The 19,454-nt window shown below is 39.0% G+C and overlaps 2 protein-coding genes across 3 annotated transcripts in view; one reads left to right on the top strand and one right to left on the bottom strand.

Annotated features, from left to right (window-relative positions):
* The first annotated feature begins 476 nt into the window (after positions 1–476).
* Positions 477–1,773, top strand: dbe (KRR1 small subunit processome component homolog dbe). The gene has a single exon (XM_003699365.3). The coding sequence runs from the start codon at positions 676–678 to the stop codon at positions 1,690–1,692; it is 1,017 nt and encodes a 338-aa protein (XP_003699413.1). The 5' UTR covers positions 477–675; the 3' UTR covers positions 1,693–1,773.
* The window catches only part of Pgant2 (polypeptide N-acetylgalactosaminyltransferase 2), a 208,211-nt gene continuing 190,518 nt past the window's right edge, over positions 1,762–19,454 (bottom strand). For both annotated transcript variants that reach the window (XM_076533655.1, XM_003699364.3), the window contains 7 exons: positions 9,301–9,399; positions 8,440–8,507; positions 7,993–8,244; positions 6,901–7,116; positions 6,616–6,835; positions 5,893–6,103; positions 1,762–5,171 (listed from right to left, as the gene is read on the bottom strand). In XM_076533655.1, coding sequence (XP_076389770.1) covers positions 4,902–5,171; positions 5,893–6,103; positions 6,616–6,835; positions 6,901–7,116; positions 7,993–8,244; positions 8,440–8,507; positions 9,301–9,399 — 1,336 coding nt within the window. In that variant the 3' untranslated portion in view covers positions 1,762–4,901. The remainder of the gene's footprint in view (positions 5,172–5,892; positions 6,104–6,615; positions 6,836–6,900; positions 7,117–7,992; positions 8,245–8,439; positions 8,508–9,300; positions 9,400–19,454) is intronic.

Below are 19,454 nucleotides of genomic sequence, written 5' to 3'. Positions count from 1 at the left end.
ATTTCTCAATTATCTAAACTATATTTAATATAAGTGCTTTCAATAATTGCTTTTAATAAACAATTATGTACTCACAAATTGTATCTGAAAAAAATACAGTTGGTGTGGCGTTAAACAAAATATCGTAAAAAAAATTTCAAATAAAATGAAAATAGATTCTACTTAATTGTATTTTTTAAATGTTACATGCAAGGTCATAACAATACGTATTTTAATTATATTCATTTCTTTAGCATAAGCAATTTAGTCCCATTACAAATTTTGTAATTATGGAACAGTGATTGGGAGATCAAGTGCCCATCGAAGAGCTCATGGGCACTATAATGAATGATGATGTGTGCAGAATTTGGAAATTTGGAAATTTAAAAATTTCTGATATGAAATAACGAAGTATAGAATGTGATACTTATTCCATCTATCGATGACGTTGAGCACTATGTATCGTGTCTCCGCTATCGCTCTTTTTCACATAATAATATAACCTCATTCTAAACTTACATCGCGTGCGACAACTTGATAAATAAAGTTTTCCATAAACACTGATCGAAAACATTAATATTAATATAGTGTTATTTATCTTTCTTTTGTAAATAAATATAATTTCTCAAGTCATTCTTCGCACATGGTTATATTAGTAATTTAAGTTGTCAGTGTAATGAAATTTGAGTGTCAAAAATGAGTGATTCTGAGAAAGATGATGAACCTAAAGTGACAGGACCTGTGGACAATGCTTGGTCGTTAAAAATCCCAGCTTTTAAACCAGAGGATAACCCCAATCGTCTCCTGGAAGAAAGTTCTTTTGCAACACTTTTTCCAAAGTATAGGGAACAATACTTGAAAGAACATTGGCCATTAGTTCAAAAAGCTTTAGCCGAACATGCTGTTAAAGCAGAATTGGACCTGGTTGAAGGGAGTATGACAGTTAAAACAACAAGGAAAACATGGGATCCTTACATTATTATCAAAGCACGTGATATGATTAAACTTATGTCACGTTCTGTTCCATTTGAACAAGCTGTTAGAGTACTACAAGATGATATTGGTTCAGATATCATAAAAATATCTTCTTTTGTCAGAAACAGGGAAAAGTTTGTTAAGAGACGGCAGAGGCTTATTGGTCCTAATGGTTGTACTTTAAAATCCATTGAATTATTAACAAATTGTTATGTACTTGTACAAGGACAAACAGTTGCCGCATTGGGTCCTTACAAAGGCCTGCAACAAGTTAGACGCATTGTGGAAGATACTATGAAGAATATTCATCCAATTTATAACATTAAAGCATTAATGATTAAGAGAGAGCTAGCTAAAGATCCAAAATTAAAGAATGAAAATTGGGAAAGGTTTCTTCCAAGGTTCAGTAGTAAGAACATTAGTAAGAGGAAACAGCCTAAAAAGAAGAAGGAGAAGAAACCATATACTCCATTCCCACCACCACAGACAGAGAGTAAAATAGATAAGATGATAGCATCTGGTGAATACTTCTTGAAGGAGGAACAGAAGAGAGCCAAGTTGAAGAAGGAACAAGAAGCTAGACACCAAGAAGCAGAAAAGAAGAGACAAGAGCGTAGAGCACAAGCGTTTATACCTCCTGAAGAGAAGCCTAAAGTAAGGAAAGAGCAGAAAACGGATATAAACTTGGAGGAGTTCAAGAAAAAAGTGAAGAAGGGGTTGAAGAAACGTAGTACATAACAGGACTTAGTTTTAAGAATAAAATAAGATATATGTTGATAAATTATCACTTGAGTAAATAAATACAAGTTTCTGGAATAATTCCATCATTTTATTAAAAAAACCTTGTTCCTATAAGTATCATAATATCGCATCCTTACCATACAAGTATAAATATATATAAACATACACTTACTGTATATATTTATATATATTCTTTTTCCACTCCAATATTATACATTTGCAAAATACAGAGTCGTAGAAATACAATGTGTACACTTTGAAGACAGGTATTTGGACTGGAAAACGAATGTCCATATATTTATGTGTATATTTTCAAGATTATTTTATTAACGGAAATTGTAAATTCGTTACAATTTCAATGCAAGGGATAAACGACGTTTCCCTTTGACAGTCCTTCACAAATGAAAACTTTGAAACAAGTAACTCATTTGGCTATTTTTAAATATTAAAAATAATGTTAACACACCGAGTCTTCAATCTAATGGCTACCTCAGACGATCAAGGTATATTGTCAATACTTCAGGGTTCTCTATAATATTGTATCGACAATATACAGTGTATACTGACTGCCTGAGGTTTCCATATTGAATTAGAATGTCTTCAAACAAATATCATAATGTGATATAAAAGTAAGGGGAGTATTAAAATCTAATATACATATATTGATCATGAGAATCCTGAAATAATAACAACATCATTTATCTGCGGTCTTTGTACGGAAATAGAATTTCTTTAAACATATACCACGATGTAAAAGTAACAGGCATATTAAAAGTTAACAATATATGTCACAGATCACTTTGCCTCGTTCCTAGAACAAGAAATCGTGACATGTTGCACCATCATAATAGCACAGCCCTCCCACTCGAGGCTTCGTCTTAACAAATACAAGCCTAATGAACAATTCAACGTATCGTACGGGAAATCGTGTATATTCGTTTTCAATGTACAGCGCAATCTGTTATTGTATCCCGGTCGAGCACCAAGTCGATAGTGCTCGACAACGAGCAAATTGCTCTGCTAGCTTAACGTTAAGTCGCTCGTTATCTTACAGTTTACAGATCATGGAAGTACAACGTGTCTCGTAAGCTTACGTTTCCTAAACATGTCATATGTACAATTTATTACGCACGGTTATGATTGCTTCGTGAGAAACACGCGACGAAAGCGGTGAACAATGTAGCTGCATACTGATGGGCGCTTTCAAGCAGTTTGCTTGCTGTACAGTTTCAAATCCTTTATGATACTTATCCGTAGTGAACATTGGCGCAATCTTTTTTAGGAGTGGGCACCTTGGGAGTTAAAGAATTTAGGGAGACTCGGAAATTTGCAAGTTTGAAAATTCGTACTGAGTTTGTAAGGGGTCCTACAACCCCTATGTTATATGGAATGATCAATCATGGAGGCCCACTCTGTTCTGTAGCTACGCCAATTTCGTGACATTTCTTTATAACTAAAAAATGTTTTAAAAGATTTGCAATCTATTCAACACCAATCTGATAACGAAGAAAGTACTCAGAGACACTTTAGGACGGGAGATATACGATTAAATCGATTATGTAGTATAATATGATTCACGAGTTACATCGAGAAAAAGGGATCGTACCCTTTAATCTTGTTTGTTCGATTACAATGTCTTGTATCTCTGAATGACTTTCTGGAGGGCTGAGAAAAAAGGCCAGTAATTGCATTTTTACTTGCAGCTTAATTTAGAAAAGAATTTGAAGGATTTAATCGAGATTTTGTAAACAAAGGATTGGACAAAAGAAAGTATTTGTTAAGCGCAAGGTTTCATCAAAATCGATGCTGAATACAGTAAGATCTGTCTGACAGTGTAATTCGTATATATGATCATTTAACAGATCTCACTGTATCTTTCTTAAAGCACAAGATCCGTGTATGTACAATTAGTATCCATCGCATAAATTCCTAGTTATTGGTTTCAAGTATAGTCCGAATGAGCCTAATTCTTCGAGTAAAAACAACCACTCTTAATGTACAGCGTTCCATAAAGCTACGAGCGTGTGTATAGGCGATTAAAAGGGCGCGCTTGTAGTATCATACAAAAGCTTACAGTAGTAACTTCGTTAGCGTAATCACGATGTACGTATTCGCGTACGTATGTACGAACGTGTGTTAGTGTCAATGCGAGATGACGGCAGTAAGATCATTGTCGTCGTGAAAGTATAAGTGTACAAAAGATCATCCCCTTGCTACGTATTGCTGTATTAGTCGCATCATTTTCTCCCTTTCAATAAGCTCGACGCGTTCTACATACTCAACGAATGTCGTCGTTCGATACAAAATTTCATTCTCACGACTAGAGATGGATCCCTGTTACGCAGAGCCAGCGTAATTGCAAGAACAACGCTTTCGTTGTACACAAATACGTATAAAACGCGTCGAGCTTTCGCACAACCAAGTAAGTATACGATTTCTTATACAAAAATAAATCTCTTTCGTGAGAATTGTAGCGTACGCCTTTGATCGAGAAGTTTGATCGATTCACGCCGCGATCGAGCTCGAGGCTGTACGTGTATAATAAGTTCAGCTAAGAAAGAAATAATCGCGACAGTTTTTATCTTTACCGCTGGTAGAAACCGCTGTATCGAAAACAACTACGATTCTGTGAATCGATTCGAAAATAATGAGAATTTCATAAATGCTTCGTTGGAAAGAAAATCGGTCGATAAAACAGGTTTTCTCGTTTATACGATAGTTTGAGATCATCGATGTTAAGACAAATGCACCGGGACGCAAAATACTTCGAAAGCAGACTTCCAGGATCGACCTGCCGTATCAGAATGTTCTCTTAGCATCTTTCTAAAAGGCGAAACTTCAAACCCGCTTTCTACTCGATTCGGAAAGGTAAAAATAAAAAACGAAGCTCTCCCTTGACAAAATATGACGTCTCCGTAATCTCACTAGTAAATGTTACTCCCGTTCCGCTAACACCTTAATCAAGAATCTCGTAACAGTCTCATCGATACGAGTATATATACGTATATCATACAATCGTCCATCGGCTCGAGAAGGTTCAATTATCGTCCGATACGATCGAGCAACCTCGATCTAGGATCGATCAAGTCACTCGTCCTGATCAGATCGACCCGTCTTCTTCTGATCAGATAACGCACTCCTTGAGTCCTTCGCGAGTGACGACGGCACCGCGACTTTCACGAGCCACTTATCCTGTTGCTCGCGAGCTAGTGATTATGGTTGTACAGGTGCCACCTCTGCGTCTCGGCATTCGAGTCGCATTTCTCCGCGGTGATTCCTCTTTGCGCGTGGTATCTCGAGTCCACGCACACAGGGATCCTCGAATGACGAATCAGACCACCCTCCAGGTGCCTCCACTTCTGGTTCTCGCTGCCGTCGCAAATCTGCATCAGCAACGTGGTGCCTTTCGCGTACACCGGCAGGGTGAGACAGAGATCGTGGTGCTTTATCAGACCGTCCTTTGTTAGGCCCCATTCCTGGAATAATAAAGGCGATTACGGATTAACAGAATATTGAACATTGAACAGAATATTTTAACTCGGAGTTGGACTTCTAGATTTTAACATTTGAAAATGAGAACCGTCTCCAAGTGCGGAACTTCGAATAAATTTTTGTTCCAAGATAAGAAAGCTTTAAGGAAAATTTATTTCAGGAATTTGTGTCCATTACGTCCGAGGAAGCGAAAATTTTGTAAGAGCCGTGGTGATAGAAAACCGAAGACAAACAACCGGAACATCGTCGTATTTTCATTTTCTCCGCTGCGGAACTTCGCGGGAGCGGCATCCCTTAATCCGTCCTCGCAGACGGGCGCAATAATTGAAACGTAAAATTGAATACACGGATTAATGGATAAAATAGTTATTTCTAGGAAGCATCGGAGTTTATGTTCGACCAAGCATTTGGGTTAATAACATGGGTATTATCAAAACGTCCCTCTACCCACCACACTGTAACCATTAATTTCTTCCTTATCCCGTTTACTAATCCCTCAAAAGCTATTTATTCGTACTTTGCACGAGAGATTCCGATAAGAGCTGTTTTATCGAGGTCAATTGCGCCAATTGAATTTATTAATTAAACTCGGCGATCGTTAATCAAATTTACCGAAGTTTGGTTGACTAGAATCGGGGAACAAATTCATTTTCCTCCGCGGACGAGACACCTGTTTTACGGTGAATAATGAACCCTCGTACTTACTTGGTTACCACCGGTGTCGTGACACGGATAAAGTCCTACATTGCCGTCTAGTAGATGGCCCATGCTATCCAAGCATGCCGGTCCTTGTTTCAAAGATCCTCCAGGACCACCCTCGCTGGTGGGTATAACCAACTCAGGATACACGTTTTTCAGATACCAGCTGAACGGCTTGCAGTGCAATTTCCGCTTCAGCTCCATTCTGTCCTGAATACTAAAACGAGACAGGGGGAACGGCGTTTTATTAATACGGCTTTCACGTGCTCCGACGCGTTTTAATGAAATCGACTATCGGTATTTCGTCCCGTTCGCGACCCGTAAATCGAGCTTCTTTCACGCCGTAAGACGGCGCAGAAATTAGAATGTGATGAACGATCGGAGGCACGAGTGAAACAATTTTTACTGAACATCCACAACTCGGATAAAGTGAAACATGTACAGGTACGAATTTTTGTAGGGCTGAAATCAACCTCTACAGATTTAGCTATTTTTTATTTCATTTTGTAACTCGAGGTCTGCAAGAGACAGAAATGTTACTTCTTTTAATCGCGTGTACAAAAAATGATTTAATTAGAGAATAAAAATTGTAAATAATTTTTCTAAAATTCTCGAGATGTGTAGCTTCATATAAAAGATTCGTTCAACGAGTCGCGACAAAAATTCTCAGTGACTTCACAAAGGCTGAATCGATTCGCGGAGCTGAAAATTTATTGAAAAGGTTCTCACTTTCCGTAAGGTATATTTCGCGCCAGCGGGACCGCATTGTAGTAGAACTGTTTATAATCGTCCATCCACACCTCGGCTGCTCGTCTGGTGTTGCGGGCGAACACGTTCCCGCTCCCCCCGGGGAACGAGTAGGGGTGGCGTTTACGAAACACGTGGCCGACACGCGAGCACGGAATAATCTCCAGGCTGCCACCGCATTGCCACACTCTGAAGGAGATTTCTGTGGAAAGGGGCTCGATAAAAAAACCTTCTCTATAAATTCACGAAAAAAGCTCGTTTTCTCACCGAGATTCTCGCCACCCCAAACGTCCATCTGGGTGTCGTACTTGCCGAGCTTCTCGAAGTACGCCTTGTTGATCACGAACAAACCGCCCGCGATCATCGGTGTTCTGATCGCTTGCGTGGGATCCTTCTGTCGGGCTAGTCTCTCCGATTGACTCAGATATTCCCATTTGAATACCAAGCTCCAGTCGAAACCACCCCTGAGATCCGCTGACGCTCCTGAACAATGGCAAAATTGGACTTGAAAGAAGTTTTCACGCCACGAGGGAACGAAAGCAGAGGGAAAAGAGATCGTTCGAGCCACCTGAACCTAATCTCGTTGAAAGAAAAGGACATAGGGTGCTTCGAAGATGGAAACTACAGGGTTTCTACGAGACAATCTTCTCTCCGAAGTAACACGAAATTGGTGACGCGGAAGGGCTCGGGAAAACGGTAAATTTCATTGACTGGTAGAAGTGAAAAGGGAGAATACTTTATAAGCATTTAACGTTGTTATTATAAATATTAATAAATACTTTTCGTACAGTGTAAGAGCACTAGAAGAGGAAGAGGGAGAATATGTCTTCATAAGTATTTAACGTAGTTATTATAAAAATTAATAAATAATATATTTCGCACAGAATGAGAGCACTAGAAGAGGAAGAGGGAGAATATGTCTTTATAAGTATTTAACGTTGTTATTATAAAAATTAATAAATAATATATTTCGCACAGAATGAGAGCACTAGAAGAGGAAGAGGGAGAATATGTCTTCATAAGTATTTAATGTTGTTATTATAAAAATTAATAAATAATATATTTCGCACAGTATGGGAGCACTAGAAGAGGAAGAGGGAGAATATGTCTTCATAAGTATTTAACGTTGTTGTTATAAAAATTAATAAATAATATATTTCGCACAGTATGGGAGCACTAGAAGACGAAGAGGGAGAATATGTCTTCATAAGTATTTAACGTTGTTATTATAAAAATTAATAAACAATATATTTCGCACAGTATGAGAGCACTAATCCTTCATTCTTTATCATAAATTTGATCTCCCTGATTATTTCACGACGCTCATGGATAAAAAATTGATAATTATGATAGAAGTACCGATATATTGGAAGGTATCCATGCTTATGACGTCAATAACAGGGCATACGACCCTCGTAGGATCTTCAGCAACCCTCTCCAAAAGGGGTTCCAGCCAGTCCGCGTTGCATTCACAATGCGAGTCGAGGAACGTTAATACGCTCGCGGTGGCTGCATCCGCTCCTCGCACCCTCGACCTCATCAAACCCTCTCTCTTTTCGTTGCGTATCACTCGCACTTTGTGTATCCTCGACAGCTCTTCACCATCCTCGGCTGCAAACAAAGCGGGTGAATCGTCACGAAGTCCGTTCATTATATCGAGACATTATGGAGAACGAGTGACAAGTATACCAGCTAATATCGCGTTCTCATTTTAATTATGAAATATCAACAAGCTCGAGAGAATTTAGAAACTTTATTAAAAATTCAAATTTGAGCTTAGAAAACTAGTTTCGACAGAAAACTTACGATGATCACTGAAGTCGTCTACTAGAATGATCTCCTTGATCAAATGCTCGGGGCTCCTGTTTAAGACGCTGAAAAATAATCAAAGTTTAATCGTTTATTTCTGCTGTTCTAATTTCATCGAGTAATTCAGTCCTGAATGCGGCAACGATCTTAAATAACTTTCCCTAAATAAGTTTTTCCCAGTGGCGCACCCTCGTCCCCGGAAACTCGCTTACCGTCACCGGGAAAAATTCTTCCCGCGAAGAGGGTAATCTTGTTCGAGTCAGCCGACGTTACCCCGTGTGAAGATCTTTCAATTAAGGGATGGACGTTCGTGAGGGAAATGCTTGATTCGTGTCACTGTACCGAAGGAAAAGCCGTAGGAATATTCCGAATCCTTTAAGCCGATGTACACGTACATTTTATGTGGAATTACAATTGATGAAATACTATTTCCAGAGAGATTTACGTTTTAGTCAGGACTTTGAATAGTAGTTACCACAAATATATTGGGAAGTTATATTTTATAGGGTCAATGTGTAAATTTCTAGGTGTACCTTTGTACATAGGATCAAGTATTGTATGTCCTCTAAAAATTCCTATCAACACCTTTATATTCCACGCGTGATTTATCGCCATAATGGGCAGGGAACGATGGAACGACGATTAGAAAATTCCACGAGTCTCGTGTCAAGAATTTTCTCGCGTTTTCGCATCGGCTCCCGGTGTCACGTTGTATTACCACGCCGTGCAGGGGAATTTGGTCGTTCGTGATCGAGCAAATATTACTGTAATTTTATTCCGCGATCACCGATTATTTCACATCCCTTATCGCTCGCTATTTGTCGAATTCTAATGAATTCTGCGGAAACTGCAGAGTACCTGACGACGGTTCTTAGCAGAGTAGACCGAGCCTCGTTGTGGAAGGTGATTATCACAGAAGTTGGCGGCAAGTCTCTCCTCCATTGTTTCATTCGACACCTGGAAGCAAAATTTTGGAAAACAATTAATTGGAAAATGCAAATTCAGCTTTGCATAAGACACCGTCGGAACAATAACTCAAAGTAAACTTTATATATTCAATTGTTAATTATATAACTATAATAACGGTCGTTTATAAAGTCGGTAAAAAGACGATATAGAGTATTAATGAAGATTTATTTATCGGACGTTTAATTTGCACAAGATGAATGGCGACGAACTTTCACGAAGTTGAAGTTCGAGGGGTGAAAAGAACCGAGGAGAAAGTAGCTCTTCAAAAAAAAGACGACTCGTCGCCTTAATTAGACAAGGGAACTCGGAACTGAGATTCCCCTAATGAGCTTCTCAATGAAACATTAGGCGACTTATAATTGGGTCATCAAGTCGGTGGATAGGATCGAGCCCCTTCGTCGGGGCTCTTGACGTTATCTGTTGATTAATATCCTTATTCGTGGGGGGTTTTAGAGTTAAATCAACTTATATGCATAATTCTTGTGTAGATATTTTAAACATTTCAATGATCGTTCAATGACCACGTGCTGATATTATTCATAAATTTCGTTAAATACAAGGCAAGAGTAACAACAGACATTGTAACGTTAAATGATGTAAACGATGAATTATGAAGTGCTTGCGGAAAAAGTAAACACATCTGCAACCTGTTACAAATTTCGTACTTGTTCAAGCACTTTCGTGCAAAACACGTGTCCTTTTTTCATCTTACAGTTAATGTAAGGGGTGCATTAACGAAAAAAATCAGAACATTTCGAACGTAAAGTTCGGTGCAAGGGTACACGTTCCACGCGGAAGGGAACGTGTTAAGGTTGAAAAAGTGACGGGCAAAGACGAGGGTGGGCGGGTGGAAAGCAAATAGAAGAACAGCAAGAAAAAGGAGGACGATCATTTTGGCGCGGCACGCCGACACGGAGGGTACATAAATGCGACTAGACGGCCAGAACGATCCCAATATGTCAGTCCCACTTTTCCAAGATAAACTCGAGAAACGTGTACAGAATGCGTCCACGTGTAGCGTTGCGCTTCAACTTACCAACAACCCTCGTCGAGATTGTAAAAGTTCACGGATGAGATTATCGACCCTGCGAATTATTGCTTGCACCGCCTGAGATATTGTTACGTAGGCTTCCTCTGACCGAGAATAACGACACTTTCTGCCACTGCAGGATATCGAGTTTAGAAAGATATCTTGAGTTTTGGAACACGTCTCGAGTTTAGAAAGATATTTCGAGTTTGAGAAGATATTTCGAGTTAACTGTAGAAATTTAGAGTTCACGAACGAAAGTTAGTTTTAAACCAAAATTCAATTGCAGTTGAATGAAATACGAGTTTGGTTAGTCACATATTATATTGTGTCACGAGTGCGTCACGATATTAGGGGTTGAAACGACCACCAACGTTCTATTCATCGTTGTTCCACTCACCGAGACGAATTAAACGAGAAGTATAATTCGAGATGAGAAACGTTGGAGGCAAAGGTTGTGGACATATTTGTCGGCAACGAGATTGCAAACGATCCTTAAAGCGAAGCAGACGGGACGGATCATCCGGACGGTTTAATTCGAAACTGCAATTTGGGCTTTGGTCCGGGCGTTAAAGTGGGTAACGCGAGACGGAGCGGTTCTATCGAATCGGAACACGTGCACGCGCGTGTACACGAGGCGTTTACACGCGACAATGCTCGTCCCAAACAAAATTGCACGCTCGTTTCGAGCGGGACACGTCCATCCCGGCTTGTACCGGCTACAATTTCTCGTGTACCTCGCGAAATCGATACGTACACTAATCGACTTTTATACCGGTGTAACACTCGCGAATGTCTGTGTAAACGCGCAAAGCGAGGCATTTGATGCTTTAACGATTCGATGCCCGCTCGTTGATTTTTCGGTCTCAGTGATTTACTTTGCTTTTCGTTTACCTGCTGTTAACGTGTAACTAGTTTACCATGTAATTTTATATAACTACGTTAATGCATATGTTCATGCAACTACGTAAATGCATATGTTCATGTAACTACATAAATGCATATGTTCATGCAACCACATAAATGCATATGTTTGTGTAACTACATAAATGCATATGTTTGTGTAACTACATAAATGCATATGTTTGCGTAACTACATAAATGCATATGTTCATGCAACTACATAAATGCATATGTTTATGTAACTACATAAATGCATATGTTTGTGTAACTACATAAATGCATATGTTTATGTAACTACATAAATACATATGTTCATGCAACTACATAAATGCATATGTTCATGCAACTACACAAATGCATATGTTTATGTAACTACATAAATGCATATGTTCATGTAACTACATAAATACATATGTTTATGTAACTACATAAATGCATATGTTCATGTAACTACATAAATGCATATGTTCATATAACTACACAAATGCATATGTTCATGCAAGTACACAAATGCATATGTTCATGTAACTACATAAATGCATATGTTTGCGTAACTACATAAATGCATATGTTCATGCAACTACATAAATGCATATGTTCATGCAACTACACAAATGCATATGTTCATGTAACTACATAAATGCATATGTTTGTGTAACTACATAAATGCATATGTTCATGTAACTACATAAATGCATATGTTCATGTATCTACATAAATGCATATGTTCATGCAACTACATAAATGCATATGTTTGTGTAACTACATAAATGCATATGTTCATGCAACTACATAAATGCATATGTTCATGTAACTACATAAATGCAAATGTTCATGTAACTACATAAATGCAAATGTTTATGTAACTACATAAATGCATATGTTCATGCAACTACATAAATGCATATGTTTGTGTAACTACATAAATGCATATGTTTATCAATTCTGATTTCAAGGAATGTATTTTAACAAAATGTGTATATAATAAGAAACTTGTGGAGCGGTCATTTGACCGATTTGGTAGTTTTAGCGTTAATAAAATGATTGCGTCTGAGAGGACCAAGGAAGAAGAGTGAAAGCCGGGAAAAATTTGTTTCTCGGGCATTTATTAAATAAAGCAATGCACGTGTTCGGGGCAGTAACGCGCGGTGAAAAATGCTCGCTGCCCCGAGAGAAGCAAAGAGAAATCCGTGCGGAGATAAAGAAAAATAAAGGGCATTCGGGAAGGATATATAAATTTACGCGTGCACGAGAGGATTGCATGCGCGGAAAATGGATGCGAAAGAGGTGCACACGCGAGATGCAGCCTCGGATTAATCCTGCAGAAAAGCTGCGATTCGATCTCACATCGAAATGCACTCGCAAATACGGCCAAGTGGTTACAACGGATCAAACCGGCAGGAAAGGGAGGACGAAAAGCGTTTATGACACGGGAAATGAATTTCTGGATAAATAAATGTTGCCTCTTCAACAAAATGAATTTTCGATTATTTCATTATCGGCTATCCGTTCGGGTATTGATCTTATCAATTTATTACGTTATAAATGTATTACGCTCCGGTTGCGATATTTCACTGTTATCCGTTTCCATTTTTATATTCGTTCTGTTCTTTTCGTAATAATTAATGCTACTCCAACATGTGTATGTGTGTGTAGATTTCTAAATTCTTAGATAGCGTGCACTTTTATTTAGAATCTTTTTAATTTAAATGATTTTTGTTTACAGGACATGTCATTTATTTTTATAATCACATTTCATGAATGTTTCAATTTATACTTTGTACTACTTGTATAATAAATGCTCTCATTTTAATTAACTGCTTCTGAGTTTTCCGAAATTATTTCTAATATCTTTTGTACACATCATCCTTTTATTTGTACACCGAATAAAATGTTCCCGAACCTCAATATCTCCTAATGATTATATCAAAAACTCTGTAATTAGCGTGTTAATTTATAAGTAGTGTGTTAATATTTAAAGCAGTCTGCGGTAGCAAAGAAGAGACAAGCAACGGTCGATTTGCGAAGAAAATTGGAAGTCACGAAAAACGAGCTTGCCGTTGACCCGTTCATTCCGAACGGGATTTGTTAGAAGGCTTTCGAGCCACGTTCGGAATCAAGAGACGAGCTTTCGAGGGAGAGACGAGCGTCACGACATAAATTCGACGCTGTCTGCGACGCGTCTGCGAGCCTGTAAACTCGAATCTGGATCGTACTACACGGATCAGGGGATGGGAACAGGGATTTTTCAGACGTCTCGACTTTGGGACTCAACCGCGGGAAGCCGCTTTCAGAAATCTCTGAGGAAATGGCATCCATCGAAATAGACTCGAATATCTCTGGATTTTTATCTAATATGACTGTTTATCGAGTTATCGACTGTTTTACAGAAACATTTTTTTCTATTTGTACTCCGTTGTGATTATCAGTAAAAGACATTAATCTCATTCCATACTTTCAATCATAAAATCATATGTACCTTGAAATGTATAATAAAAGACATTAAGTTCATTCGATACTTTCAATCATAAAATAATATGTATCTTCAAATGTATAATAAAATACATTAAGTTCATTCGATACTTTCAATCATAAAATCACATGTACCTTGAAATGTATAATAAAATACATTAAGTTCATTCGATACTTTCAATCATAAAATCATATCTACCTTAAAATGTATAAAAAAATACATTAAGTTCATTCGATACTTTCAATCATAAAATCACATGTACCTTGAAATGTATAAAAAAATACATTAAGTTCATTGGATACCTTCAATCATAAAATTATATGTATCTTGAAATGTATAAAAAAATACATTAAGTTCATTCGATACTTTCAATCATAAAATCACATGTATCTTGAAATGTATAATAAAATACATTAAGTTCATTCGATACTTTCAATCATAAAATTATATGTACCTTGAAATGTATAATAAAATACATTAAGTTCATTCAATACTTTCAATCACAAAATCATATGTACCTTGAAATGTATAATAAAATACATTAAGTTCATTCGATACTTTCAATCATAAAATCATATGTACCTTGAAATGTATAAAAAAATACATTAAGTTCATTCGATACTTTCAATCATAAAATAATATGTATCTTCAAATGTATAATAAAATACTGATAGCTAGACATTCCTACCGAGGTCTAAAACCTAGCAACCTATAAATGAAACGATTTAGTACTCTGTTTGATAAATGTGCAAACATCAGTGACAGTAAATGTTGAAGTACTCGATATATGTTAAGTAGCGTGAAGTTCGTTATTACGAGTTAGAGTGAGTAAATCGTAGGACTTTTTTATAACGTACATTCCATAAAATCTTGAAGCTAACAACAATGACGGTGTTCGTATATTTTATCAGTCCTGGGAGAATATCCGGGAATATCCATACACATAAACATGCGTCTTCGTTCGACGCGCAGTTTTATGGTGTCTCTAAATTTTCACCGATAAAATCCAGGAAATTTACCGACCAGGACAGGCTAAAGCACCTGCCACACTCTTATTCCGTGGAAAAGCGGCTCCCTCGACCAATACCGTGAAAGCAGGCACCCGAAATCGATGAAAACCATCGAGACACGTATATAAAAATATACCTATCTATACATTCGTACGTGAGATATTAGAAACCATTCATACGTCGCAAACTTCTGCCATTTTGAAAAGCGTATCTTCGCGTTTTCAAATGCTAATCAGTTCTCCGCTGAACCTCGAGCTATTAATAATTTTCCTCGCGTATCGTTAATAAATTTTAATTCCTCGCCTTTAAATTTATTTCATAAAGCTTCCTATCTTATTATCGAAGATCGAGCACAATAATCTCTCGATCGGTTACTCTCGGAACGAAATATTATTTCGTTGCTTAACGTTCGAAGCCAATTGTTAAAAGTCAATTACTGTACTTCAACGTTTACTTTCGAAGAGAAACGGAACATTGCAATTGATTCGGTTTCAATCTTCCTTCCAGGAAGTTGAAATAGATTTCAAGAAGGATCGATGTGTGCGGGGGCGGATTCCTATTGTGAACACCGAATGAAATTGCTAACTCTTTCAAAGACTTCACAACATGTACTCTTCCCTCTTAATTCCCTCAACACGGTTGTTTTACGTTAATTGAAAAAATACTGTCACTTACAGAATTAAACTTTTCATGGACACTCACTAATGTAACATATGTGTAATAACACATATGTGTAATAATACACGTATATGTAATAAATTCTTTTAAGATTTGTTCACATGTATGTTACAGGTTTCGGCCGTAAAATTACAGCGAAATCCTTGACAAAATAATCCCCAAAGGTTTAAAATTTACAACGAAATTCTTATTTACCAAAAAGCTCCGGTCACGCACAGCATGCACCACAGGCATCAGTCAACCGAATGAAACTTTGTTTGCGACATGTGCGGTCCGCGATAACGGGTTAAAATAGGGAGACGAATGAAATCACTGTACGTATCTTATAGGATGCATTAATCTTTCCCACCGTAGATCATATCGTATTATTTGACTGCAGTGTTGCATTAATTTCGAGGCATTTCATAAGGAACTCGGCGAAGTAATAAATCAAGCAGAGAATTCGGATCTAATCAGAGTCCGTCGACGAAGCTGCCCTGGCGGGGTTGTAATTTAGTTAGCACCCGATGGTGGTGGATTTTCACGCGGAGTCGTCCACCGTTTCAATGAAATAATTACGGGCTGACCGATGTAAATTGAAATAGTCACGCGAATGTCGTTTACGATCGCGACGCAAAGGGTAAATTAATTAAAGCAGGTTGAATCGCCGGATACGCCATCCTGTTGAAACCGATGCTCCAGTCTGAATTCGGGAGATCGACCCAAGACCGTGGAAAAGATCGATGGCTACGATGAATTTTTGACGACGACTGAGTGGATTGGTTTCCGGGCTAGATGAAAACGACCCTCGTTGATTTTCTGCCTATCTGCCCAATGCGGTATTTTGTATTTATACGCAGACGAGCTTTGTGGTTTAAATTACTCTTCGGATATCGGAAATTTTTTACCTCAAACCCTTTATTTTTTTACGCGCAGTTGTGTTGTATTTCTATCCCCTGTAACGTGTTATTTGACACGCAGAGGATATTTGAGAATTCCGATGAATTGTTTATGTCAAACGTCGAAAATTACAGTGCGTGGAGATATGAATTTGTGGAATTACTGTGCGTGGAGATATGAATGTGTGAAATTACAGAGTGTGGAGATACGGTTGCGTGGAGTTACGAGGCGTGGGAGTGCAACGCGTGGAATTACAGTGTGTGGGGATACGGTCGCGTGGAGTTACGACGCGTGGGAGTGTAACGCGTGGAGTTGCGATGTGTAGAGTTGGGACGCGTGGAATTACTACGCATGGAATTACAGCGCGTGGAGATACGGTCGCGTGGAATTACAGCGCGTGGAGATATGGTCGCGTGGAGTTACAACGCGTGGGAGTGCGACGCGTGGAATTAGAATGCGTGGAGTTGCAATGCGTAGAGTTGGGACGCGTGGAATTACTACGCGTGGAATTACAGCACGTGGAGATACGGTCGCGTGGAATTACAACGCGTGGAGACACAATTGCGTGGAATTACAACGCGTGGAGATACAATTGCGTGGAATTACAGCGCGTGGAGATACGGTCGCGTGGAGTTACAACGCGTGCGAGTGCAACGCGTGGAATTAGGATGCGTGGAGTTGCAATGCGTAGAGTTGGGACGCGTGGAATTACTACGCGTGGAATTACAGCGCGTGGAGATACGGTCGCGTGGAATTACAACGCATGGAGACACAATTGCGTGGAATTACAACGCGTGGAGATACAATTGCGTGGATTTACGACGCATGGAATTACTACGCGTAGAATTCCATATTCCAAGATTTCCATCAATGATGCGTTGTCATCGATGATCAAAGTTGTGTTGTATTCCTATCCCCTGTAACGTGTTATTTGACACGCAGCGGAAATTTGAGAATTCCGATGAAGTGTTTATATCCGACGTCGTAAAACTGTTGGACTCGTTCCATCAGTCGGGTCACTACTGGCCGTTCAAGGATCAAAGAGTCAACGACCCTCAGCCAAGCTCTTTCGCACGAACGCAATTTATTTCCAGTCGCATTTGCATAGTTGCAACAGATTGATCGAGCTCCAGAGCCATTTTGGCAACAATAACCTTTCTGTACGGCGATAAACGAAGGATCCAAGGGTCACGATTGTAAAACCGAGGAAACGATGACTAATTAACCCCTTGGTGTACCATTTATTTGTTAGATGCGACAGTCGAAACTATTCGTAAGTTCACACAATAAAAATTAAAAGTAAATATTTTATAATCAGCAATCTTTGATAATAGAGTTGGACCTAAATTTTAAGTTGAAGACTATTATAAACTTTAGTATGATTTGTTATGTTTGAGCTGTGAGTACAAGGGCGAGACTCGTCAAAATATGACAAGGGGTTAACGAAAGGATTCGTACAACCTGGATCCGCTAATGTACCCACACATCGGGTTCGAATTGGCCACGAGTCATCCCTAAAGCTGTCCATTCGTACTCGACGGAATCATTATTCAAACCGTGAAGGATCCGTGAAGAGGAAGCAGCAGGGTTGTTGAAGTGGACGGCGAAGAAAACGAGGGTCTGGCGTGCGAAGCGAGTGAGAAATGATAGAGGTGCAGCCGCGGATGAAAATGAGATACGAAAGGTGGAAAGGAACGAGAAATGACAGAAATAGATGGATCTTTATTACACGCTGCAAAGTATTGCGTGTCTGTGTGCGTGTGGGTTGCAGCCTCGAATGGGGGTAAATCGAGGATACCGCGATATCGAAGGCGGGAATAAAATGGATGAAAACCGAAGGAGATGGATGAAACCGGAAAAGCGAAACGCCTTGCGAAATCGATCATTAATACCGTGTGCCACGTTTTCATTAATTAGACAACCTTGAAAAACCTTTCGAAAATATCATTGCAATCGGATATTGTTGGCTTTTTGTTCTAACGCTGGTTAACCGCAGCCATCTCATAAATTGCACGAATGGCTTTTTATTCATTTTTTATCCGGCCGGTACTCCATCATTCTCTAATCGTTTTTCAATCGAGCAGAACGTTCGTTCTCACCCTCGCAACATCGGTAACGTATCGTCGGACGTAAACGCATTTTCCTTTCGAGGAAAACTTCTCGTTTCTCTTTGTAAGGTCAAGAAACTACCACTCGTATTTTCCGCGTCGATCGATCGAAGTCGAAGCATTAGCGACGAGACAAATCGATGGATTAAGGTCGTCTGGTGCACAAGTGTTCCCTTGAATCCTCCATTCTTTCGTTGCTCTCTTTTCCACTTCCTCGACGGAAACTGCGCGTTTCTCTTCTTTCGGGCTATCTCCTACTAATTGCCGCGTCTTTGCAATTTACCGTCGGACTCGTATTAAGCTTTCCTCGGCTGAACGAAGTTGGAATGTCGTTCGCCGTCGCGGCGTCAATTAAACTTTTCTTTTAATTAAGAGGCGCGAACGATGTCGTTAAAAGCGATGAGTAATTATTTCGTGACCCGATACCGTCGCTTCAACGAGGATTACCTACGTTTCCCGTTACAATCCGTGCCACTTTCTTTGATTAATGCGAAATCGAACGGCGTACAAATGCCATCGAGGGTCACTTCGAAATCGTGACAAGCGTAAAAGGACCCGCTCATAAATTCTTCGATCAGACATTAACGCTAATAACGCGCTCGCTTTTAAATCAGAAATAAAGTGGAATAAATAAGTAGTCGTTCGTCTGGATAAAATATGACATTTTGACAAATTGCAGCGAACTTCTATAAAATGTGAAACGATTTCGGTTTTAGATCTGTATTTTCCTATCGTTTTAATTCTCAGGAGCTGACACTTTCCACAATGCTCGTGTCAGCTTTCCTTTTTATCTAGTCAAATATTTACCTCCGAAGTAGATATGTACCTTTAAACAGCTCGCACCGCCCAAATCCCCAGTAATCCTGATCTTTCGCCACCGAGTCGTGCTTAGAGTGCAAAATCCTAAGTAAAACTCGCTGCATCGTATTTTCCTGAAAAATCCCGGGAAACCGATCGCCGTTTCC

The sequence above is a fragment of the Megachile rotundata genome, chromosome 7 (genome assembly GCF_050947335.1).
Source record: "Megachile rotundata isolate GNS110a chromosome 7, iyMegRotu1, whole genome shotgun sequence".
NCBI classification, from domain to species: Eukaryota; Metazoa; Arthropoda; class Insecta; order Hymenoptera; family Megachilidae; genus Megachile; species Megachile rotundata.
The sequence above is the reverse complement of the archived record's forward strand: the minus strand, read 5'-3'. Positions and strand labels throughout refer to the sequence as shown.